Consider the following 27,073-nt stretch of genomic DNA (forward strand, 5'->3'; position numbering starts at 1 on the left):
GGAAAAAAAAAGAATCATTTTATTGCATGTATACTTTAATCTATAAGGCTTCCAAACCTCAAAGTGGACAATATAGATGATAAGCAGAAGAGAACAAACTGAGCTCTTGAAAAAGAAATGAATTATTATACTGCAAAAAGGGTAGTCAATGCAACATTAATTTCATTCTTAAATATAAGATTTATTTTTATATTTTCTCCTTGATTAACTTAAGAATATAAGAAGTTTCTTTCTTATTATCTTTAAAATTATTCAGCTTTTTTCCTGTAGTTCAGATTAGTCTTACAAAAGAACAGTGTTTCTGTTCTAAAAGTAAGTAAAAATGATAAAAAAGAAAATGATTCTTGTTTTACTCTGTTTTGAAAGTAGGTGATATTTCAATTTCTAAAGTCAGGTTTTATAAACTCTGTATTGAGTTAATGTTTTATTTTTAAGGTTCCTGATAGAAGAAACAGTTTAAATTGTCGCAGTATTATTATATCAGTTTAAATTGTTATATTATTCACGTGATACTTTGGTAAATGATTTCAAGATTATTTAACAACTAAATCTTCAAACTTCTGCTCTGGAAAAGATGGCGTAAATGTAATAAGATTAACCGTTTTGCTGTAGACCACTATAAAACTGTAGAAAGTATATGAAACAGCTGTATCCAGATACAGGCAAAAAAGAGGAGATCATAATTGCTGAAATAGAGTAAATGAAGGAGATCAACTTTGCTATTACTCTTCATTGATAATACTTTAGAGACCATAAAGCAAGAAGATAGAATCTAAGCAAAGCACAGTAGTCTCAGGCATCTAAGGAGGCAGGGTAATCATAATTTGAGACTATTGTGGTGACTGGAATTTATCAGATATGTACTATAAAAGTTGGAGCTGTACAGAGAAGGAATCTAGCAATCTATGCAGAGGATACCTTAAGCCTGTGTCCCAATGCTTAGCTGTGAATGTACATTACATGCCCCCATATTTCCCTAGAGAAAACAACTGCTAGAAATTTTTTAGGAAAATGCAGGGTCTGTATATTGCACAGTGTTTAGAGACTTTGGATTTCTGAACAGCAATAGTGGAGAGATCTCACTGAAAACCCTGGACATTCAACTCAGAGTTCAGAAAGAAAGTGCATCAGAAGTAGAGCGATACTATCTCCCTTCCAGTAAGGTTTAAACTACATTCTGAAGGGTTAAAGTTTTTCTGTCTATAAATTAGCTATCTACTAAAAAAGTTTAACTTTTTAAACGGAAAACTAAAATTTAAAAGATCCTCAATAATATACCACTTGAAATAGTAATTATAAAATCAAAATATACTATCCACGTAGAGAAAGAGATGATATAACCTGCTCACTTCTCTCAAAAATATTCAGTAGAATCAGAACTACAAAGGACAGCAATATTGGATTTAGCAGACATAATTTTTAAATACTATTAGAAATGATAGATATTGAAGGTGATATCTTAAATGTTCTGATTTGGTCATTACATATTGTATATGTATGTCAGAATGCCATATGCACCTCATAAACATGTTCAGCTATTATATATCAATTGAAAATTAGAAATTAGCCGGGCTAATTAGAAATTAGCTGGGCTAATTAGAAATTAGCCTGTAATCCCGCGCCTTTGGGAGGCTGAGGTGAGTGGATTGCCTGAGCCCACGGATTCGAGACCCGCCTGGGCAACTTGGCGAGACCTCATCTCTACAATAAATAAAAAAATCAGCTGGGCGCGGTAGCGCATGCCTGTAATTCTGGCTACTCGGAAGACTGAGTGGAAGGATCGCCGGAGTCCAGCAGGTCGAGGCTGCGGTGGCCAGGAGCGGCCACTGCACTCCAGTCTGGGCGACAGGGTTAGACTCTAAGTCAAAAAACAAAAGAAAATTAAAAATTAAAAATTAAAGTATGGTTTGTGTAAAATAAAGTGAAAAAATTTTAAATGCGTAGCTATACAATTAAATGAGTTTTGACATATACATGTATTCCACAATCTACACCTCATCAAGATTCAGCACATTTTAAGGGAGGTTCTGTGCCCCCTTTCCAATCAATCTCAACTTCCAGAGGCAACCACCATTCTGATTTCTATCATAATATATTAATTCTAGTGCTATTACAATTCATATAAATTGAAGTATATAATAAAATGTATTAGAAATATAATTAACAACTTACAAATTGAATATCCTTAATAAATAAACAGAAGAAAAGAAAATTCAGTGGAGAAATACAAATTTTAAAAACAGAAAAATTAAATTCCAGAAGCTAAAAAATATACAACATTTGAAATGAAAAAATTGACAAGATGCGCCAGGCAGATTACACACTATTGCAGTAAAGGAAATAAAAACAGTTAAAACTGAAGCCCTGAGAAGAAAAAAATAAGCTGGAAATACTATTTATCCATAAGAAAGAATAAAATCTATCATTCATGGCAACATGGATAAGCTTGGAGGACATTATATTAGGTAAAATAAGTAAGTCAGCAGAAAGATAAATTCCACATGTTCTTACTAACATGTGAAATAAAGTAAATTGAGCTGATAGAAGTAAAGAGTAAAATTGTGTATGTTAGAGACTTGGAAAGTTTTTGGGAAGGTGAGGCTAGGAAGAAGTGGCTTTAAGTAAAAATGAAAGGTAAATAAATCACCAAAATTAATATACAAAGAGGAAGAACATTTGAATAATTTTACACCAACTAAAGAAATTGACTTCATAATGAAAAACCTTTCCACAAATAAACTCTAGAATCAGGTGGATTTAATGATACATTGCATTAATTATTAAGGAATGAATAATATCATTCTATGTTTCACTCTGTTTTGCGCTGTCATGACAACTTACTGAACAAAAATTTATTGACTCAAGATTCTGCAGGCTGGAAAGTCCAAAAGAGAGAGGCTGGCATCTTTTGTGGGCCTTCTTGCGCATCATTTTAGTAAAAGAGCAAAGAAAGAACTAGGAAGAAGGAAAAGAAAGGCATCTGAGCTTACACTTTCACAAGAAGCCCAGTTCCATGATAAAGAACTCACTCCCGTGGCAAAGAAAGACCCTCATGCATGACCCAAACACCTGTAAAAGGCTCACAACTTAATACGGTTACAATGGCAATTAAATTTCAACATGAGTTTATGGGTTGCAGGAGAGCAAGCATTCAAACCACAACCTTCTTGCACAGGAGTGTATGAAGTCATAGCTACATTCCCCAGAAAGTGAAGAAAGAGCACTCTTCAATGTATTTTATGACAAGGATAATACTGAAAGCAAAACTAGAAAGGAAATTATAAGAGAGAACATTTGATATCTCTCATGAACACAGACACATAAAAATCCTTGAGCATATCTGGTTTCAAGTATAACTGGAAAGTCCAAGAAACTTAGACATGGTAGTGAATACATAAGAACACAAAAATAAGTCAACTGAATTGAATAGTTTCCAGAAAATAAACTTACATTTATATGATTGATTTCCAAAGTAGATGGCAAAGCAATTTAATGGATAAAAATGGTGCTGGAATAATTGGCTTCCAATGGGGGAAAAAAAAATGTTTGACATATTTCTCATATTGTATTCTAAAATCAATTTGAGAATAAATTACAACCTAAAATTGAATGCTCACACAATCAATCTTCTAGAGAAAAATATGGGATATAATTTCGCCATATTGCATTGACAAAGAATTGCAAATAATAAAATAATAGTAACATATTAGACATCATCAAAATGAGAAACTTTTTTAAAAGGCACTATTAAGAAAATAAACAAGCAAACCACAAATTGGGAGAAAACACAGATTTTGCAAAATGTGTATCTGAAAAGAAATACATGAATAAATTCTACATCTCAATAATAAAAAGACAACCCAATAAAAACATCAAAACATGTAAGTATATACCTATAGGGAGATAATAAATGCATAAAAAGTACTCAACATCATTAGCAATTACAGAAATATAAGTTAAAATCATATTGAGATAGCACTACATATCATTAGAATTATAATTAGAGTTAGACTAAATTAAAACAAAAACAAAAGTGACAGCACTGATTTTTAAGGATGTAAAGAACAATAATTTTCATTATTTGCTGATGGGAATGTAAAATGATACAATTACATTAAGATGATTTTTCAGTTTCAAATAAAGTGACAAATATGTGACCATGGCATATATATTTTTTCTGTTTATATATAAATAAGTACATATATGTAATACAATATATAAACATATTAAGTAATTACATTCCTAAGTATTTGCACAAGAAGTAAAAACATATCCACCAAAGGATTTATAAAAGCATCTTTAGAGAAGCTTTATTTACAATAGCCAAAAACTGGAGACTATTTAATTGTTCATTAACAGAGAATAGATTTTTTTAAAAGTTAGGCATATCTATATAGTGAAATTCTACTTGACAATTTAAAAAGGAATAGAAGCAGCATATAGATACACTCAATAATATAAGCGAATCTCAAATACACATGGTGCAAAAGAAACCTCAAACTCAAGAGTACATTATGTGAACATAACGAATTATTTCATTACCTGAATTTCTAACACAAGTAAATATAATCCGTGGCAAAATAGATCAGAAGAGTGGTTGTTTTGTTAGGAACTTTGGGAAGTGGCATGAAGGAATGGTTTGAGTAGATATAAAGGCCCCCTATTTTGACAGGAGAAATTTGTCAAAATTCATCACATTATATACTTAAGATCTGTGCATTTCACAATATGTGAATATTTTTAAAACACCTTTTTTTAATGGCCTGTAAAAGAGAGAAATAAAGGGGCAGAAATTGCTCTGTGAATGGAATGGTAAACATTGACTTAGAAATGAGATAGTTGATTGAACCACTTACTGATTGGGTTTGGCTGATGGTCTTCGCATGGAATTTTCATTATTAGAAAATTTATCTCATTCTTTCTTTTTCATCAGGCTAGATTATAGAAGAATTAGAATTTCTCCATGCATTTGTTAAATTTTTCCAGATGATTTCTTATTTAGCTGATTACCGAGTCATTTAAAGAGTGGCCTACTTATATTCTAGTTAATCAGATAAAGTCTCTAAATAAAGATAACCTAAATATTTTCATTACAGGTATGTAACTGCAGTGATAAATTTAAATGGTTCAATGGAAAATAGATATAGTATTCCTACATATTATTGATTTGACAACTTATTGAATTTAAAAGATATTACTTTCTGCTAATTAAAATAATGAGAAACAATAGTGCACAATGTTTTTGGCTTTCATGCGTTCTAACAAAATTTGGTAGTACTAAGGTGCAGTGACATTAGTGTCTATTTTATGTCTACGTTTTACAGATGTTGAGAATGGCTATTACTGAAGTGAAAATAGAGAATCAAGGAATGATTTAGATATTTTGCTGATGCCTATATAAAGCAAAGATCTATTGACAAAAATACCCTGAAAAAATAATGTGTTCAATTATAATAAGAAGAATTTAAAAAGCTAAAGTGGTATCAAATCTTGTAAATCAGTTACTATCAATTTGAAATGAGTATCTCTGCATGTAGAAAAGTTCCTAATATATTGTTGATTTGAATATTTTTATTATAGAATCATTTCTTTCAGAAAACTATCATATATTTTATGTCAATATATGTAAACAAGTATTACTAAAACTTATTTTGCCAACACAAATTTTATTTGAGATTAAATTAGTCTAATTTTGATTTTTGCCATATGAGTTTAGTTCTGATCATTTGCAAGACTATTTTGAATTAATATATAATTTTGTCATTTCAAATGTTTTTTTTTTTACTCTAAGACTGAGGTACTACTGATAAGAAAAAATGGCTATTATTATGAGTGGATTGAATATTGAAAGAATGTACACTTTTAAATTTTATTCCTGGCAGTTTGCCCAGTTCCTTTGAAGGACTTAATTTTGTTTCCCAATGATGCCTAGAGGTGAAAAGAAACAGTGTCTGGTGGTTCAAAGCAATTTGAATGAGGTAATCAACAGAGCTAGAAAATGATCTTGTATCCCTGGTGACATACTGCTGGGAATTCTGAAAGAGTTCACCAAAGAAAAGACTTTATAATTAAATTATCATTTAATCCCAATCCTCTATTTATTCATTCTGTTTAAATCAATAATGACAATAGGATGGCTCATGGTATTTCACCAGTTAAGAGACAAAAAAAAAAAAAAAAAATGCCTTAAGCTAATATGTAGAAAATGTTAAATTGATATATGCTCATTTTTGGTCTTGAGATGCTTCATGTGTTTAATTGTTTTGTTTCAGAAATATGAGATGACATCAGATACATGGCTCTCTAAACAGGTATGGTATAGGTGATCTCTGTCACATTGTGGCCATTTTGACCATAGTATTCACTCATTTATTATATGATAACTGAGTAATAGAGTATGACTTTTAGGCTTTGCTAGGTTTGACAAAGTGATTCCTTCTTATTAAAATGTGTATAATATGGACTTTCTATGATATCATTTATGAAAAGTTTACTTTTGTTTTGTAATGAGACATAAATTGCAAAATAGTTTCCAGAATCAGTTTACAGGTCTTTTATATCAGTATAGTGAAAGGAGAAAAAGTTAGGACCACCACCACCAACACTGTCACATTGCCTTAAAGACTAACCAAACCTCCACCCAAATTGGTCATATGGAGATTATTCAGGTTTTTTTGTTAGATGTATCCTAATTCACACTACTAATTTGTGACATAAAGGAACTGAGATGAACATGACAGAGTAAAAACCAATATCCATTAAATGGTCTCATAATAGACAACTCAGAAGGAAACGCAAATATAACTGAATCTGTTTTACTATTACCTCCGTCACTGCTTTTTGTGAAGGGAAAGCAATATGTTTTGTTTGGCTTAGATTTGTTTTGTTCTTTATAGCCCTCTTTTATTTTGCATTATGTCCCTAGGGTTCAGACATCTAGGTTTCAATTACTAGTCATATATTAAGATCTCTACATTCATTGTCCCAGACATTTCAATAAGCTCTGTAACCTCCAAATTTATGTTTGGCGTCTCCTCCTAAATCTATAAAAGTATCTGCACACTCCCCAGGTCTAGCCTGAACACATTTCTCTTTATTCGATCTTATTTCTTTATATCAAAAGAGTCAATGACATAATTATCCACCTAGGTATTAAAATCATTAACCGAAGAGTTGTCCTTGAAATTTTTCTTATTCTTATCTGTATATGTGATTAATATAAATAGACTTTACTTTGACTTTGCTTTCAAAGATCTCACAGGTCAGTTCACTGTTCTTTAATTCACAAATCCTCCAGGGTCACACTACAGGTATAGCCATTTCTCTTTAACTGGTGAACTCTCAACCCCACAGGCACCTGCCAATCTGTTCTTCACACCGCAGAATGGCTGCGTGATTTTTTTTTTGAAATATACATTTGACCGTCCATCACCCTCATCATATTTTCACTCTCACTTTCACTTTTCTCTCTTCTTTCCATCCCTCAAAGAACAACATTCCTAAATGTGCCACAAGGAATTAAACTGGAAGCTTTTTCAGCTCTTGATCATATCATTCTTAAACCTGTTTTCTACATTCTAGCTATGTTGACCCCCCACACGCACAGGGCCCTCACATGTACCCTTCCTTATCAACAGAACTCTATCAAACTTTCTTGTTGAAAGCAAATACATTTTTTGAAAACTCGGCTTAAATCATCTACTTAAGAAGTCACCTTATCCCACCACCATAATCAAATCACATCAAACGGTAAAAGTTTTCTTAAAGTCAAGTGTAATCTTTATGTAATTCTTATACAAATATTTTCATGATTTTTTTTTACTAAAATACAAAGTCAGGATGTTTATTTTTTGCTCCCACTGCAAACCAAATGCCTAGTATAGAATCCAATGTGTAAGAAGAACTCTATAAATACTTGTTGAATAAATAAAAAAATAAAAAATGATAAATAGGACAATCTTATTTATCTCAAAAATAGAGGACAGATAAATACAGATATATTTTAAATATATCTTTATATATAAATACAGAGGATAGATAAATACAGATAAACACAGAAATATGTTCATATATATATTCTGTGTAGCTATATCTATATGCATGAATATCTGTTAATGTAGACTATTTATCTTAGTCAATGTGCAAAATAAAATAGTGTTTTACAGCCAATAGTGGATTCTCATAAAATTAAGTTTGATACTGAAAATAAAAACAATGAAAAACAATGACAAAATGAGTATTATTGTATTCTAAAGTGTCTGGCATTATTAAACTTGTTTTGCTATCATCTTTCTTGCCGGGTGACATATATAATAGTTTAACATACATCAACATAATATGTGCTCCTTTGAGATTATGTTATCTAAATTCTAAATCATAAATTTATGAATGTTTAATAAAAACATTTTTAAAACAAAGCATTCAGCTAGCAAATATTCTGTAAGAAAATGCATTTGGTTATTTATCACAGTTGATTTTTTTCTTCAGAAGCACTAAGGGAATATTATTAAATACTTAGATGAGACTTAAGAGATTAACTTTAAGGGATGAACATGATTTTCATCTAGTGAGAAGAAGAAATTTCTAAGATAACTGGAAATTTAATAGAATCATTACATACTCTCTGGATAGTAGGAAGGTCCAAAAGAAGTGGGCATGCTCGGCCTAGCTTTCAATGAATCTGCGGTAGGAATACCTGGTATATAGCAAGTTTGGTCAAGGGATAGAGTTCAGTATCTCCAGTTCACTGACACGCACATCATGCTTAAGTTTGTGAAAGTAGGCAGTTGCATTTCTTCACTTGTATGAAGCTGAATGTTTATAACCAGGTGTTGTAAAGTGAAGACTTTTAAGTCCAGGTCTGAAATTGAGATTGTAGCCCTCATCTGTTCCTTTTCTGAACCATTTTTAAGGTACCAACAATGAGGAGGAGGCAGTGTTAATGGGAAAGTGCTCAGATATTCCCGTAGCAGACAAAAACAAACAAGCAAACAACTATTTATCTTTTGAGCAAAGCACAAGGAGAGAATGACAAGTTAGGGAAGAGCCAATATGTTGGAGTAAATGTGGTAGATGCTGTGATAGATAGATAGATAGATAGATAGATAGATAGATAGATAGATAGATAGATAGATAGGTAAATACATAGATAGATGTTTATTATAACTAATATTTTTGTCCATTGTTTACATGATTCAATAGTTATGAGTTGGACCTACGCTGTTCTGGGTGATAGAGCTAAACAGTAAAATTGAAAATTTAGTTGAATTATTAATTGCCTAGTGAAGGAAGCCAAGAGGTTAATACATCAATGTAATAAGGTGCACTGGAAGCTATGATAGAAGAGAATATAGTGTACTTTTTGGAATATCTGAGGAGAGATTTTCTAACTAAGAAAATTTGGAAATGATATATTTTTATGATATTCAGTAAAAAATGAGTAAGATTTAGCACAAAAATGAAGACAGAAAGTTTGTTCCAAATCAAAGAAATCCCAAGTTAGAAATATCCCAAAAGGGCAACAGATGGAAAAATTGAATTATTGACTCTAGAGATGTGATTCTCTCAGTATTTTGTCAGTATGTATTATATGCCCAGTTATGCAATTTTTCCAAACTTGAATGGTATATTACTTCAGAGTTTTAAATTTATTACATATATTATTTTATATTCTCATGGGTGTCCATGAGGCAGAAAGGAAAATATTATGTTTATATTGCTATCAGAGAATATTCTTACAAATGAAGCTAAAACTAGACTCTCCAGTGTATGCATATAGTTATTAACTGACTGATTAAGTCAGTAAATGTTTATTGAACTCAATTTACATGACTGTCACCGTCCCAGGAATAGGAGATGGAGCAGTGAAAAATGCAATAAATTCCTATTCCATAAGGTTTACATTATAGAGGAATACTATATACATACATGCATACATACATGCATGCACTCATACATGCATTCATGCACACACACATGCATACATAAACAAAATGTATGTTGAATGATGTGACTATGAAAAACTTGAAAAAAGATAAAAAATGTTGAGAGACTTCAGGTAAAGTTGGATAGTCTTGTTTCTCTGGTCACACTTTACATAGGGTAATTAGGAAACATTTTATTGATAAGGTGACATTGTATCAAAGACTTGAAAAAGATGAGGATGAGCCTGACAAGGGAATAAAAAGTGGAAATGACTCTGCAGCAGAATCATACAGGAGCCCAATGAGGAAGCAAGGGTATGGAAAAAGGAGATTAGAAAGAGAGTAGGCGCCCGGTCATACAAAAGGGCTGGAAAGTCCTGGTAAAGTCCTACATGGAAAATCATGTCAAAGTCTTTCTTTATACTATATATATAATCACTCTCATTAATCCAGCAGGAAAGAACTCAATGTTTTGTCAGATAAATCCATTTTCATAATGTTTCTCCCGAAGCAAGAAAAAACAATCTATATGTATGGCTTCCGTCATTTTATTTTCAAAAATAATTCTATTGATTTAATGTGCTGCTAGAGTTTAATTAAAAATTATTGAATCGGGATTTACAGTTGTGGGTGGGCATTTGTGTTTGTGTGTTTGTGAAGAAATGAGCAGTGAGGATGGATGATTTTAGCTAAGTGATTTTCTGTAGAATCCTTTCAATTTTGTGACTTGACTTTTATATTTTGTATTTCACTATACATGATCAGAAAAGAATCTTCAAGTGATTAAAGTTGCTTAATAAAGGATTTCAAAAAATATTAAATATATATTAAGGAATTTTATAGTTAGGAAGTAAAATGAATTTTGATAAACTGATATACGTATTTGTGCTTATCATTGGAGGATAAATTGCTTAAAACATTCTTATGTGAAGATATGAAAATTCTTTTTGGGCCAATTTAAAAAATGTCTTTAGTGTATTAATAAATCATGCCTGTCCTCTATGCATGAAACTTACCCATTCTTCCTACCATTCAAACACATACACACAATGTATTACTAATTTCACTTTTAAAAATACTAAATATCCTATGCTTATTATTTTAAAATTATTTTAAAACCATTTTCTAATTTTAAATCAATGATTGATAATGATCCATGTATGAATTAATAGTAGTTGGCAATGCACATGCTATTTTGAGACTGCTATATGCTCTTCTATATTTTAGAATGAGGAGCCCGTGTTTTCTAGAGATGGCAGCAAATTCTTTATGACAGTCCCTGTTAAGCAAGGGGGTCGCGGAGAATTTCACCACATAGCTATGTTCCTCATCCAGGTAAGTGTTTGTTTATTTGGTTTTTTTTTTCCCAATGGTTTTCTTAATTTGTCGTCAAGTGCCTAATGGCTCGATTTCCTTGGCATTCTAAACCTACAGTTAATGTCTATGAAGCTCAACCATGTATCCAACTCCATCTGAAGCCATACATTCAAGCTGTAACTTCCCACAAAACAGATTTAACACTCAATAAAATTTAGTGAGCCACACTTGTGTGATGTAAATTGAGGGTCTTGGAATATAGAATTTAATAAATTAAAAGCATCCAACTTTTAAGAACCTGAGGACAATCTAGAGAAGATTTTTAATTCAACAAATGCATATTGCCTATTTTATATAAGTAACATTTTCCAGAGGTTATAAATATTTTGAATATTCAGAGCAACCCCAGTGTCCAAAATTTATGGTTGAATAAACAATGGTACACCCACAAAAACAAAAACAATGGATATTTTTAAAACTGGATAAAATAGATGCTTTATGGTGAATAACATAGAGTCTGTGTTATATTTTTGCAGACTTCCTAATAAAAGGAAGAGAAAAATATTTTTTAAATGTAAACTTTCAAAGCCTATTAGCAGTTTACACAGTTTAATTTAATTATTAAAAAGCATTAGTGAAGCCAATTTGAACTTAATTTTCAGAAGTAAGCATTCAAGAGAAAATAAAGCATATTTCAAAATCATATAAATACATACTCTAGTCTCATAGGCATTATAATGATAAGTTACTGTGCCTAAATTGGAATCTTGATTAGAGTTTCACAAACAAACTAGCTTAGAATAATTTCACAGTTATACAATATAGAGTAAATACAAATGTGGCAAAGATCCTAATCGACCTTGCTACTTTTACATTTTTAGAAACTTTAAAACTTATGGATATTCCCAAATGATTACCTTTATCTATATACATATTTATATTGGGCAACTTAATGCTTTGGAGTTTAAAATTTTTGTGTCAATAGTTTAAAATTTAAAGCATGTCCAGGGTCTGTGCTATTAAAATAATTAAAGTTAACTTTAATTTTGAGCAAGTCTGAAATAAATAATTTGAAACCAATATAATTTCCATAGTAGAGGTGTAAATTATTTTTACAGTATATTATTAAGGTGGAAAAACAAGTAATAGGCTAATGTATAACGTGATCCTATATATGTTCTAAATAAATGTATGCCTTTGTAAATGAATCCAACTTACAGAGTGTTTTATATCAAGTTATTAAAATGTATACCAGGCAGGTCAGGTAAGGAACCTTTTTATGTGACCTGGAGAGAAGTTCACTATCAAACTGCTATACTTGATAAATTTTTTCTAACTAAGAATACATTTAGTGATTATAAATATTGGAAATTATTTTGGCCAAAAAACCGAGTTTCTTTGTAAGCCTTGGGAAAAAAATTCCCTATGTTTCCCAAACCAGTCTGACATGCAGTCTAATTCATTATTTATGAAATTGTTCTGGAGAATACTTAACAGAGCAGATATTTTTGCTTTGTTCTTCAGCTATATGGAGAATATAACAAAGATTTCATTGAAGTAGAAACATTTTGCTTTATTCTGGTTGCTCCTCAGGAAATTTGTGGTTTACCTTACTGAGAAATGAAGATGACTGCATGAATATTTACAGATATTTTGGCAATTAACTAAAATTAGTCTGTTTTGTTAATGAGTCAGAGGACAGTGGTTAGGTAAATTCAGTTTATACATAAGTTCACACACAAATAAACATGCATTATTTTAGAAAATATTTTTAATGCCCTTGTCTCGATTTAATAATAGCTAACCAAAAAGCTGTTTGTTAATTTTCTGTGATAGCCTTATTGATAAATGTGCACTATACAATTTTGAAAAAAATATACTGAATGAACTGAATATAGGAGTATATAAAAATCACCGCAAATCTCATTAGTCCACATTTTTTACAATTTTAATTGATTCATATGTATATTTTTAATTTTTACAAAAAATATATAATTTTAACTTAAAGATTGCAGTTGTCACATACTATTCATCTGTAACATTTAAAGGATAATCAATAAATATTTTTCACATCATCTAACTGTATTCCTAATATCTAACATTTAATATTTTTCTTAAATGTTATTTTAATAACTGTTCAACATTATGTCAGGTAGGCACTAAAATACTAAACTTAAATGACCCAGTTTTATTTATCGTTAAAGTTATTTCTATTTTTTGATGTTAGAAATGATTCAAAGGTAAGCACTTTTATACATAAACATAATTATTAAGAACATAATATATAATTATTCCCACAAATTTTATTTCTAGATATTAAAAGATATTAGGCAAATTATATGCATATGTATATATTCGTTTAGGTTTTGATATGTAATGCCAAATTGACTCTCCAAAAAAATGGCATAGTAACTTATAGTCTAAGTAGTAATGCATGCCAACATTGATGATTTCTTATCCTTCTTCCTTCCCTTGCCATGCTACATGATTCCACTTAAAATTGACATGCTCAGAAAGTGAAAAATGATAGTATCAGGGCCATGGCAGCCCACAATCAGCAAGACCACCTTTGCAGTACTTGATGCTCGGCTATGTTTGAAAGCTTCCTGGTTCACTCAGTACATATTTATTTGTTTAAAATACCTTACTAAGTGAAATTAGTAAATTTTCACAAATATTTTACTCTCTTGCACAGCCAGTAAAATATTAATATAGAACAAATTTTTTAAAAGTATTGCTTTCAGGTTATTTTCATTATGGAAAGTGATGGCTGTCATTACATATATGCTAGTATTTTGTTTTTTTCTCACTTACAAAAGCTATCCTTGTTAAATTAATTACAAAAGATAAAATAAAAAGAGAAATAATTCACGTGTTTTCTTCAGTCTTCTTTTAAGCATTATTGTGATTTTATGTTAAACTACAGTATTGTATCCTGATATTTTAAATTTAAATTTTAAATGCATACTTTTCCCATAATGCAAAATAATTTTGAAAATCAATTATTTAGAAGATTAATATTGAGTTGGCTGGATGTATACAGGTAAACATTATTTATTGTTCAATGTTTAATTTATTGACAATTTGCTGTAATTATAGATAACACTGTACATAAGCTTATTTATATTGTGATTTATTATTAAGTATTGACAAATGATACTTGATCAAAAGTAAACTGTTTCTAAGTCCTATATAACTATTTGCAGAGTACTTTCAGTATGAATACATGAAAGAAAAATTTGTCTTCTCTACTTTCAAATATTCTATTAAAGACAATATTAAGTAAAACTGTGGCTTTTCTGGAAATCTATATAGCTTAAATAATCATTCTTCTGAATAGAATATTTAGTATGCATTTTGCTATCGGCTTATGTACTTTCTAAATTACATATTAATGTAAAACTTTTTACCTCAGACCTTTAAACTTAGTCATTGCAGATATTTTCCCTTTCCCTCCCCTCTAAAATATTTGTTATGTAGACTTCTATTTTTTTCTCTTATTTTTTATTTTAAAGATGTGGGGTCCAACTCAGGGTTAGGTACATAAGTGGTCATCATAACAGGCAAAGTTTATGGGTATCCTTATTGATGTTACATGCCCGCCTTCCCCTGGCAGTGTCCCACTACTGCCAATCCCCTTCTTATAGTGTTATGAAAAATGTTCAGGGTCTGCTTACGAGTGAGTACATGTAGTACTCAGATCTTTGTTTCTGTGAAAAATCACTGAATATTATAGACTCTAATTGTTATGTAGACTTCTAACTTCGAAATTCCCATCTCTGGGACTTTAACATCCTATAACGCCTGCAATTCTGACGTCAGCTAAGAAATAGGTTTTTTTTAATGAAAGATATGGCTACCTTTTTCTCTCTAATGTGGAGTAAGCTGAGTTTTCATTATGTTCAGTGGTTTGGATTCATGGGTGCAAAGAATTGCCTTTCATCTTCTCAAATTGTGTTAAATGAAAAATTACATGTTGGTGAGTCCATTCACTTTCTCTATTCAGTAACATGAAGTTTTGCTATGAGAGAGAATGATTTCACTTGGAACAATATTAAATTCTGTTATTATTCATTGCAAATACTGTAGAAAATAGCATGCCCCCAAATCCACAATTCTATCACCTAATCAACTTAATAAAATTGTTTCATTAAACTTCATTGCTGTATCTGATTAGGACATTGTCTGAAAACAATTAGCTCATCTCATGTGATGAATAGACAGTAAATTAAAGCATGCCATTTTTAAGCACTGCAACATTTCCTTATTTTAAAGCTGAAAAAGTTAAAATTTGATATAAAAAATTTAAATGAATAGTGTGTAATCAGGTAAAAGGCACATGCACCATTAAACTTTTGCTGATACTAATATGTTTTCCATATATGCATTTATATATGGAATCTATATAAATATTGTATTTATATAGAGATAAAATTAAAATCTAACTGCTTTGAGCAAGACAAAATCTCCATCAATTCAAGACGACTTGTCTAATCTCCCAAAGAAAAGCACTGCATTCTAGATTTTCAACCTGCTTTTAAGAATGAATGAAATCACTAGTTTGATTGCTTTTTAGTGTAATATTAAAGTTGAAATGTTCAATTTCAAGTATGTTGCCATATTTCCTTTATCAAAAGTTCACTGTGGTTTTATATTCATATTCAGTGCTTCTATTTCACTAGCTTTTTTTTTTTTTTTGAGTTGGAGTCTCACTCTGTCACCCAGACTGGAGTGCAGTAGCTGCTCACGGCCACCGCAGCCTCGACCTGCTGGGCTCCGGCAATCCTTCCACCTCAGCCTTCCGAGCAGCCGGAATTACAGGCATGCGCTACCATGCCCGGCTGATTTTTTGATTTATTATAGAGATGGGGGTCTCACTGCCCAGGCGGGTCTTGAACCCGCGGTCTTAGGCAATCCACTCACCTCAGCCTCCCAAAGGTGCGGGATTACAGGCTGAGCCACCAAGCCCGGTTTATTTCACTAGTTATTTTAGAAGAGATTTTGGATGCACAGAAAGAAAAAATGTTACTGTGGGTCAAAATTATGATTCTTTTCTGCTGTGTTCAATGACCATTCCTGTGATCATAATTCTACTAAAGGTTTTGAAAATCTAACCTAAGTTCACCCTCTTGTGAAATCTAATCAAGACCCTTGATATTTATTTTTGTCCTGTAGTATATCATCTACCATATTCTGATTAGTATCAGGATTATTTAACTAGAGACCAGGTCAAAATTAATGTGCCCACTGCTATGATAAATGTATATATATTATTGGAAAATAAGTCTATGCTATTATATGAAACACGTGAATTCAACTTATTCTTTAGCCCATATTTTCGCTGATAGATATAAAGCAAGCAAGGCAATTACAGATGTTTGAAATAAAATCAAAAGGTGCCAAGACTGTTACTATGACTTCTGAAAATACATCTTTTGGTACTAAACTTAAAAGCATAATAATTTAAGTCAAATGGATCATTGAAGTCAACAGTGTACAATTTTATATTTTTGTGCATTGGGTTCAAACATTTTTGAAGTATGTGATTTTTATTAAGGCTATTTTAATGTTGCAACTCTTCTGTTCTTAGAACAGTACATACACATCAAATTCCATGAAAAGCATAGAAGGTATTTAACTTAGAAATATGTGAACCAAAATTATCTCAAGATATTTATAAGTATTGAGCAAAGTTTCTTTCCTTTTTGTAATGTTTTGAGTTTTTTCTTTTGTTCTTATTTTTATCTTAAAGTTGGTCTCAAAGTTGCACTAAAACCTTAAAATGTGAGTATCCTCTACTCCTTAGCTCCAAAACAGGGCCTGTAAATGAGTAAGGGGGGATATCCACTGAGTTATTGTCCTGAGAGAATTTAGGGGGAAAAAACCCTTGACTTTAGAGCTTTGTGCCAGATTTTGCAGTGTACAACTCTCAAATCTCACAAATTTGGTTTTATCTTTGCACTTATACCTCTATGCACAAATACCTGTAGTCACAGTAATGTATCAGACAGCATGTAAAGAAGCCGCATGCTCTTAAACAGCTAGAACTCTAAATAACTTTCTTTAACCTGTACATATCTTTGGTTTAAACTCTTAGTACACATGTGGCTCAGTCACTTCATGGCTGAGGTGAGAACATGCTTATGGAAGAGAAGACCTTGATATGTAAATCTGCTCGACCAAGAGTCTTGATCTGTGCAGAATATTAATGTGTCAGAGCTGAGTATTCCGAGATTTCTCTAGAGATTGGCAAGTGCTGAACAAGTTGTCATTTTTGTCTTGCCAGCTGGTCTAACAGGGTTGGAAACGTCCCAGCCTTAGGACCCAGTTTCCTAAGTACTTTCCTGCCAGAGCACTGTGGGTTGTTACATACCTTGAGTTGAAAGCGATTTGCATTGACACCTGTACATTCATTTATCCTTTTAATTTATGTAAAGTTTTTGCATGCAATTCTTAATTCTTTAAGAGATGACAACAGATTTTGGTTTTCTACTGTTATGTGAGAACACTAGGCCCCAGCAAACGTCATTGTGTAAGGAAAAATAAAGTGCCACAGTAAAAAAAAAAAAAAAGAACAAGAAATAAACTATTTAGGGAGATATTGAGAAGCACATGAATACCAGTAAGACAGAAAAGTTTTTGAAGGAACATTTTATTACTACACATACATAGTGGAGTACAAAATACTCTTCTAGCTTATGCCTTCAGTAAGAAGGGAAGGTAGATATTATAATCAAACCTTCCCATATAAGCCTAGATTTTGAGTATATTTATACCAAAAATGCATTGAAAGTGTCACTCAGCTAATAGATGACATTCTCTGAAGACAATGCAATTGAATTGTGAGTCAGCAACAAAACTGATAGCATTTAGAAACCCATATATTTGGAAATAAAATGTAATTTCTATATTATTCATGAGTTCAATAAGAAATCTGCAGATACATAGAACTAAATATAAACAGTATTTTTATTTTATTATAATTACAATAAATAATTATATTATGTTATAGTATGAAGGGGACCCCCCCAAAACCAGAATTTATTTATAAATACTGTATTTTCACATGTTTAGTCTTCAGTCACCTTCAAAGTCCTCGCCACTTGATGCAACACTCCTTTCAAGATGCTTTTTACACTGCTCAAAAGTTTTTGAACTCATCAATTTTGATGCAGTTGAGTGCTTCAGCCGTTTTTGTATCACCTTGTCCATATAAGCAAAACATTGCCCTTTGAGAAATTTTTTCATTGGGGGTAAAAGTCACTTGGGAGAGTAGAGAAGGTGAATGGGGGGGGAGTGAGTCACAGGGATCATGCCTTTTGGTGGCAAAAATTGCAGAACACTCAGTGCTGTGTGGGCCGGTGCTCTCCTAAATCACACATTATGAAATGGGCAAATGCCAAAAAAGGATTTCCAAAAAAGAAAAAAAAATCACTGACTCTGAATGCCCTACTGGGAGAGGGCTGTACTACAAAGGATCCTCCCTCCAAAAGATAATTCCAGATTTTTTAGGGTCCTTCTTATATATATATATATATTTTACATATATTCTATTTATACTATATATATATTCTACATATATTCTCTATATATACTCTCTCTATATATATTTTACAGATGTAGGTTACAATTCAGGATTCGGTATACAAGTGGACATCGTCCAGGTAAAGTTTGGGCCTCCTGTTGGTTCCCACTTTGCCTGGTTAGAAATCAGGAGCCCTTATTGATGTAGTGTTCCCCTTTCTCTGTCTTCCCCTGCTACTCCCGCCCCACCCAGTCAGTATCCTGCTACTGCCAATGCCTTTTTTATCATATATATTTTGAAATCTGGTATACAGATAGCAATAATTATGGAAAAATTTATAGTATTTAAGTGAATGTATATAGCACATATGCATATATGTGTATATTTACATATATACAAGAATATATGTGTGTGTATATATGTAAATGGACATTCAAGGCCAGAATTTAGAAAAATAACAGAATAGATTCAAAAGTAGAATGAAGGAAATGAGAAATGAAAGAATAGGAATTAATAAGCTAACAAGCAAAGATAAAGAATTATGGTAAAAAACAAATACTTGGTTCTTTAGGAAAACATTTACAGATATAATATCTATGATTTATCTATATTTTTTCACATTAGGCATAAATGGTTTTTAAAGGTAGGCTTTACCAAATAATCAAGAAACACATACTTCCAATTTTATTGAAATACATTCTGAAAATGGGAGAACATGGTATTTTAAAATTAATTTTGTGACACATACTATCTGATAACCAAAAACTGATTAAGACTTTATGAGAAAGGATAATACAGAAAGTTTTAAAAATGCTAAACCAGGCCAGGCACATTGGCTCACCTCTGTAATCCCAGCAATTTGGTAGGCAGAGGCAAAAAGATTGCATGACCCCAGGAGTTCAAGACCAGCCTGGGTAACCTCATCTCTACAATAAATAAGAAAATTAGCCAGGCACAGCGGCATGTGCCTGTAGTCCCAGCTACTTAGAAGGCAGAAGTAAGATTACCTGAGCCTAGCAGGTTGAGGCTATGGTAGCCATGAAAATGTCATGACATTACACTCCAGCCTCAGCAACAGAGTGATACTACATACAAATCTTGAAAAAAAAAACCTAAACTAAATATTGGCAAATTAAAATTTTTAATTATTAAAAATTTTAAGTTATTTTTCACACAGGAAAGATAATTTGCTTAAAATTTTCAAATCTATGAGATAATTTATGGCATTTAAATCTTCCTGGGAAAATTTATAATCATCTTAATAGATGTAGACACAGATTCCAATTAATTCAAGAAAAATAATACTCTAAAGTCTTAGAAATTTAGGAATAAAGATAACTTTTTTAAAGCTGATAAAAGCACTCAGCTAACATTTTGTTACTGTAGGATAATTGATAGTGGGACATTAGTAGCATTCCTTTTAAAATCAGCATTAGATAAGGGATGAAAATGAAGTAGGGTGAATATGCAGAAAACCAGAGATGACAATTTTTTAAAAATTACTACCCTAGAGAGAGAAGAAAAAACTTAATAAGGAAAGGTATGATTTGGAATATTGGTGATAAAGGGGAAGATGGAAAGCAGTGGTAGATATCAAGGACCCTGGACACACAAAAGTTTGTTAGATGTCAGTATACACATATCAGCCGGGCTCGGTGGCTCAGCCTGTAATCCCGCGCCTTGGGAGGCCGAGGTGAGTGGCCCTGAGCCCACGGGTTCAAGACCCGCCTGGGCAACTTGGCGAGACCTCATCTCTACAATAAATCAAAAAAATAGACGGGTGTGGTAGCACACCTGGAGTTCCAGATACTTGGAAGGCTGAGGCGGAAGGATCGCCAGAGTCCAGCAGGTCGAGGCTGCAGTGGCCGGGAGCGGCCACTGCATTCCAGTCTAGGCAACAGAGACTCCAACTCAAAAAATAATAATAATAATAATAATAATACACATATCCACTTCTAACAGTGCTGCCTTAGGGTCCCCCTTAGGGTACTAGTCTTTAGAGTACTAGTAATTGAAAGCTGGTGAGCCTCCTAATTATTCACCATGCGTATGCATGTGTATCCTGGAAAATCCAAGCTGTTTCTGGAGAACAAAATATAACTGTCAATAAACATACAAAGTTACTATATTAAAAAACTGAAATTAATAATAAAAATATTTTAATAGATTAAAAATACTCTCACCTAATTATAAAAATATAGAACAAAGAAATATCATAAAACAATAGTATGAATTAAATATCATTAAATAACTATTTACAGTTATATATTTTTTACATATATTTTTAACTTCTAAAAAAAAAAAGCAAATGAAATGACACAAGACACCTATCATAAATTGGATTTCACAGAAAGCAAACAGTGAAATGAAGATTTGTCTACAGGACAATTATTCCAGAGGGGATCAAGGAGGGAAAAAAATAAGATTGAGGAGAAGAATTTGAGCTGTGGAGCCATCTGAATGAGAGTCTCAGCGGACCTCTATGAAGAGTTCTGACTTGGGATGGCCCTTCAGAGTAGTTCCAAGTCAGAGTGAGAAGACTGGACCTCTGCACTCCAGTAGTGATCTTGTTGTCCTTAGAAGTGAGATGAAGGCCGGGTTCGGTGGCTCAGCCTGTAGTCCCAGCGCTTTGGGAGGCCGAGGTGAGTGGATTGCTTGTGGGAAACTTAGCAAGACCTCATCTCTACAACAAATCAAAAATTAGCCAGTGTGGTAGCGCGCGCCTGTGGTTCCAGCTACTTGGAAGGCTGAGGCGGAAGGATCGCCTGAGCCCAGCAGGTCGAGGCTGCGGTGGCCGGAAGCGACAGAGACTCCAACTCATAAAAAAAAAAAAAAAAGAAGTGAGATGCCTTTTAAAAGAGGTGTGACTGTGGATAAGGCTGTTTTCTTCAGTGCAGGTGTTTTAACAAGTTTGAACTGCTGTAAAAAAAATATATAGCCTGGGTGATTTATTTTTATTTTTATTTTTATTTATTTTTTTGAGTTGGAGTCTCACTCTGTCGCCCAGACTGGAGTGCAGTGGTCGCTCCCAGCCACCGCAGCCTCGACCCGCTGGGCTCCGGTGATCCTTCCACCTCAGCCATCCAAGTAGCTGGAACTACAGGCGTGGGATACCACGCTGGCTAATTTTTGGTTTATTATAGAGATGAGGTCTCACCAAATTGCCCAGGCGGGTCTCGAATTGTCTGGGTGATTTAAACAACAAACACTTATTTGTCATAGTTCTGGAAGCTGAGAAGTTCAAGATCAAGGTGTCAGCTGATTTGGCTTCTTGTGGGGGTCCACTTCCTGATTGCAGACGGCAGCCTTCATTGTGTATCACAACATGGTGGAGAAGGATCATCACTGTATTTTTTCTTTTTTTAAGGAAATAATCCTGTTATGGGAGTTCCACTATCGTAGTCTAATTACTTCTCAAAGGCCTCACCTCCAAATATCAACACATCAGGGATTAAGGCTTCAACATGTGAATTTTCAGAGGGGACAGAAACATTCAGTCCATGGCATCAAGTGTTTCCCAAAGAAGAGTGACAGATGAGGACAGAAGACTCACCAGTTGCTCTTCTAGCCACAGGTTAAAAAGCTCCTTAAATCGAGAAGGCAGTTCTGGTTGACATGCCTATTGTCCACCTATGCTCACCTATCAGGATGTCAAAAAGTCACAGTGAATAACATATGCTATAACATAGCTGTGGGGGAAAACGCATTCTAATACATTGTTGGTAGATGTACAAAATGATACTGCCCTTATAGAGTCATATATTCTAAAGATACCTCCCTGCACATTAAACAAGCAAGCAAAATAACGTATATATAGGACTGATCACTAAAATATGGTTTGAGATATGTATTGGAGGCTAGTGAAATAATTATGGTACGTACACAAAACTGAAGGCTATGCAGGAATAAAAAAGACAGAAAGACCTCTAACAATGGACATGGAAGAATCCCACTGTTGCTCTAATTTGTATGTATTTGTGTATTTATGTTTATGTTTTTTTTATAGTCATAAAATATATTTTTAGATATAACTTTTCCAAAAGAAAAGAAAAAATAAAAAGCAAATGATTATTTTTTCCTACTTGTGATGAGTAAGAATATGCATAAAGATGAGAAAAAGACTTCTCTCAGTATATACATACATATACAATGTATCTTTTGAAAAATGCACATCTTTTTGAAAGAAAATTAAATTTAAACGTGAGTAAGCCAGGCTCGGTGGCTCAGCCTGTAATCCTGCACCTTGGGAGGCTGAGGTGAGTGGATTGCCTGAGCCCGGGGGTTCAGGACCCACTTAGGCAACTTAGTGAGACCTCATCTCTACAATAAATCAAAAATTAGCCGGGTGTGGCAGCGCACGCCTGTAGTTCCAGCAACTTGGAGGGCTGGGGCGGAAGGATCGCCGGAGCCCAGCAGGTCGAGGTTGTGGTGGCGGGGAGCAGCCACTGCACTCCAGTCTGGGCAACGGAGTGAGACTCCATCTCAAAAAAAAAAAAAAAAAATTTAAACGTGAGTAAATAAAAGGCTAAATTTAAATACTAGGAGAAGCTGACATACCTAAAATGTAAATCAAACTAATATGAATTGTAATGGAACACATTACTATAAACACACACACACACACACACACACACACACACACACACACACACTACACAGAGAGAGAAAAAACATATAATAGTTTATCTGTATATAAGGAGTCCTCAACCCCTGGGTTACAGACTGGTACCTATCCTTGGCCTGTTAGGAACCGGGCCACACAGCAGGAGGTGAGTGACAGGCAAGTGAGCAAAGCATTATCTGTATTTGCAGTCACTCCCCATCACTCACATTACCACCTGAGCTCTGTTTACCGTCAGATCAGTGGTGGCATTAGGTTCTCATAGGATCGCGAATTCTGTTGTGAACTGTACATGTGAGGGATCTAGGCTGTATCCTCCTTATGGATATCTAATTCCTGATGATCTGATGGGGTGCTGAGGCAATGATGCTAGTGCTGGGGAGAGGCTGCAAATACAGATTAATGCCAGTAATGAGGCTTAACAGCACAGAGACCATATTAAATCAATTGTTTGCAGACTCATGTCAAAATCCCACGAGTGGCAAATGAGTTGATGTGCTTCAATTGCACAGCTGCATCTGGTGGCAGGCTGTAAGTCAAAATCCAACACTTATTTTAGTCTGCCCATGATTTTATTAACCACATCTGTCTGTGCCTCTTTTTTTATGGTTAACTGTTTAACTATTTCATTATGTGTTACCACGTAATAATGATAGAAATAAAGTGCACAATAAATGTAATGTACTTGAATCATCCTGAAACCATCCTCCCCACCTCTGGTCCATGGAAAAATTGTTTCCCACGAAAGCAGTCTCTGATGCCAAAAAGGTTGAAGACCGCTGATCTACATCAGCTACCCATAGATGCATACATATCCTCTAGAAACATCAAAGTAGCAGAGCACACCTAACTCCATGTTTTGATATCAAGATATCATAATTCAGTGGAAAGAACTGGAGGTATTTGGGGAAATGATCAATTACAGGTATGTGACAGAGAAAGTAAAAAATCTTGGAGCATCTTATTGTGCAGAAGTCAAGGAAATTCTCATAGACTATATGTAATTTGTCTGAAAAATAGAAGAATTGACTTGAAGTTTCAACTGAAAAAAAAAATTGACATTCTTTCAGCACCATAAAAGTACCCAAAGTAATGGAATGTGACATATTACATGGCAAAATATTTGAATTTATAGTAATATGAGGAGGAAGGAAGAGAAATAATACACGTGAGGAAGAAAAGTAGGAGAAATTCTTTATGAAAGAATGCCGCCTAATAAATACAGAATATAGGTTGGAATTAGAAATCACTTTGCAATGAAAATTCATTCAGGAAATGGTCATGAATGGATGCCAAAACTACTGATTGAAATGTTCACAGGGAAAAAAAATTAACTCAACGTGCAAGTATCAACCGCTTTTAATTACAAGGCAAAATATATTTTTTATGATGAATAGCTATCACAGTTTCCATGTAAACAGCTTTGCCATGAGTGGGAAGAGAAGTATCTTATATCATCCATATGACAGTCTTTTAAAAAGTTTAGCCTAAATTAAATCATTAAAAAGATGGAACAAAATCAGAATGCTTGATGTTTATATAGGACCACTGTATCAAGAGCCTTAAAAGTGATTACTTTTATAGGAAAAAAAAGATAACAGTTTTACTTTAAAAGAGACCAATCACAGGACAACTCAGTGTAGTATATAAGCCTATATTGGGTCCTGTATTTTTTAAAAACAGTATATAATACATAAATTATATATATATGTGTGTATATATGCACACAAACATACATAAGATTGAATTCCTTGGGACAGTCGTGTAAATGTTAGTACAGTTTATATAATTAGACAATAATGTAATTTTTAGTGGTGTGATAAGTGATGTCCATATGTAGGAAATGTTTTTAATCTTGAGAGATGTATTTAAGTGTTGAAATGACCAAATGTTTGCAACTTACCCTTGAATGTTTTGCAAACAAGTCAGGGGTAGGAATATCCTCAAAGTGTGAATCTATATAAAGATTGTATGCATATTCATTGCAAAATTCCTTCAACTTTTTATAGGTTTGACTATTTTCTAAATAAATAGGAAATGGATGATTGCAATTTCATACAAATTAGTTTGTCTAAAGTCAGGTAGGTAGTCTGATGAACATAACTCTTGGCGAGAAAGTAGGGGAGAGGTGAAACAATATAAACTCATATTGTTCGTAGACTATAAATTGGTACAACTTGGAGACGATTTGTCACTAGCTAAGTAGAAGACATGCACATGTATATCTTTTTACTAAACAATGCCATTCCTAGGTTTTGTCTAAGAAAAACTTCTACTATGTGCATCGGGAAACTTTACCAAGAATGTTCCCAGGCAGTGTGTTTTTAGGAGCAAAAATTTAGAAACCACTCAAATGTAGGAATAGCGAGATATACTGTATTCTTACAATAAAATGTCATACAGCATTTAAAATGAACTATGGCTTTAAACATCAACATGGATTCATCTCAGAAGCAAATTATTGAGTGAAAACAGCAAATCTTATAATAATGCCCATACCTCAAAGGTTAAAAAGCATGCAACAATAGGTATTTATTTAAAGTAAAGTTTGTGCTCAAGTCTTTTATTTAAAAAAAAAAAAACTGTCCAAACTGCATAGCTGCAGGACATTTAGATGAGAGTGATCAAAGTCCTACATTGAAACAAAATGTTGCTGTCAAGAGAGTACATTTGGGCACCCTGACCTGAATTTTTTGACTGACTTTCTGATATCTGGATGATTTTCAACCCCCCAGGATTAAAGGCACCATCCTGCCTTGATCTGTGTTTATAGGAATACATGTGTACTTTTGAGTTTTAGAACAGAATATTGAATGTTAACAGATAATTAAATAATTCAAAGTGGCACGGTCGGTACGGTTGTGTATACCAGAGAGATACTGTTTAAATTTTAAAAAATCAATATTTTCTATTTCTTTGCAGAGTAAAAGTGAGCAAATTACTGTGCGGCACCTGACATCAGGAAACTGGGAGGTGGTAAAGATCTTGGCATATGATGAATCTACTCAAAAAATGTGAGTGTTTTTGGTTCTCCAGTCAGGATTGTCAAATGCTGTCTTTTTTACTGGAATGATGTTTTGCTTGCCATAGTCCTAGTCAAAACCAGTCAGCCATGGAAGGAATAAACTTTTCTTTAAAGACCTCTTCTGTCCTTCACAGAAACAACTTACATAGACATACAATACACACACACACACACACACACACACACACACACACACACACAGAGAGAGAGAGAGAGAGAGAGAGAGAGAGAGAGAGAGAGAGAGAGATTGAGAAATATTATGAAAACAGTAATTTTATGAAGGAAAATATATGCTTCCCAAATGGATAAAGGCCCTTTGATTGAATAACAAAACAGCTTCTGCCTGGTTTTTGACAGTTTTGAAAAGTCAAGTGAAAACTCAATGTGAGAATATAAATCTGTGTATAAAGTTTTTTGTTGTTTTCTTTTCTGAATAGTTACTTTCTGAGCACTGAGTCTTCTCCAAGAGGAAGGCAGCTGTACAGGTAAGCAGTGTGCAAGGATCTTACTCAGGTTGGATTTTCAGTGGCCCTCTACAGAGCATAATGATGGTATAGAAAAATCTGAAGTGTCATTTTCAACATCGCTTGGGAAGTGTCAACTCTGCATGACAAAGCCTCATACTTTTGGACCAGCCCTCCTGGACTAGGACCAGGATGGAG

The 27,073-nt window shown here is 33.2% G+C and overlaps 1 protein-coding gene across 5 annotated transcripts in view; it reads left to right on the plus strand.

The window, feature by feature from the left end:
- The window catches only part of DPP10 (dipeptidyl peptidase like 10), a 579,521-nt gene that overhangs the window by 495,411 nt on the left and 57,037 nt on the right, over window positions 1–27,073 (plus strand). For 4 of the 5 annotated variants that reach the window (XM_021715500.1, XM_021715502.1, XM_021715501.1 and 1 more), the window contains 4 exons: window positions 6,273–6,311; window positions 11,151–11,258; window positions 26,309–26,400; window positions 26,849–26,896. In XM_021715500.1, the coding sequence (XP_021571175.1) occupies window positions 6,273–6,311; window positions 11,151–11,258; window positions 26,309–26,400; window positions 26,849–26,896 (287 nt within the window). The remainder of the gene's footprint in view (window positions 1–6,272; window positions 6,312–11,150; window positions 11,259–26,308; window positions 26,401–26,848; window positions 26,897–27,073) is intronic. The other variant, XM_021715498.1, reaches the window with a different exon arrangement.

The sequence above is a fragment of the Carlito syrichta genome, unplaced genomic scaffold (genome assembly GCF_000164805.1).
Source record: "Carlito syrichta isolate Samal-C Ts95f unplaced genomic scaffold, Tarsius_syrichta-2.0.1 Scaffold307170, whole genome shotgun sequence".
Lineage (NCBI taxonomy): Eukaryota > Metazoa > Chordata > Mammalia > Primates > Tarsiidae > Carlito > Carlito syrichta.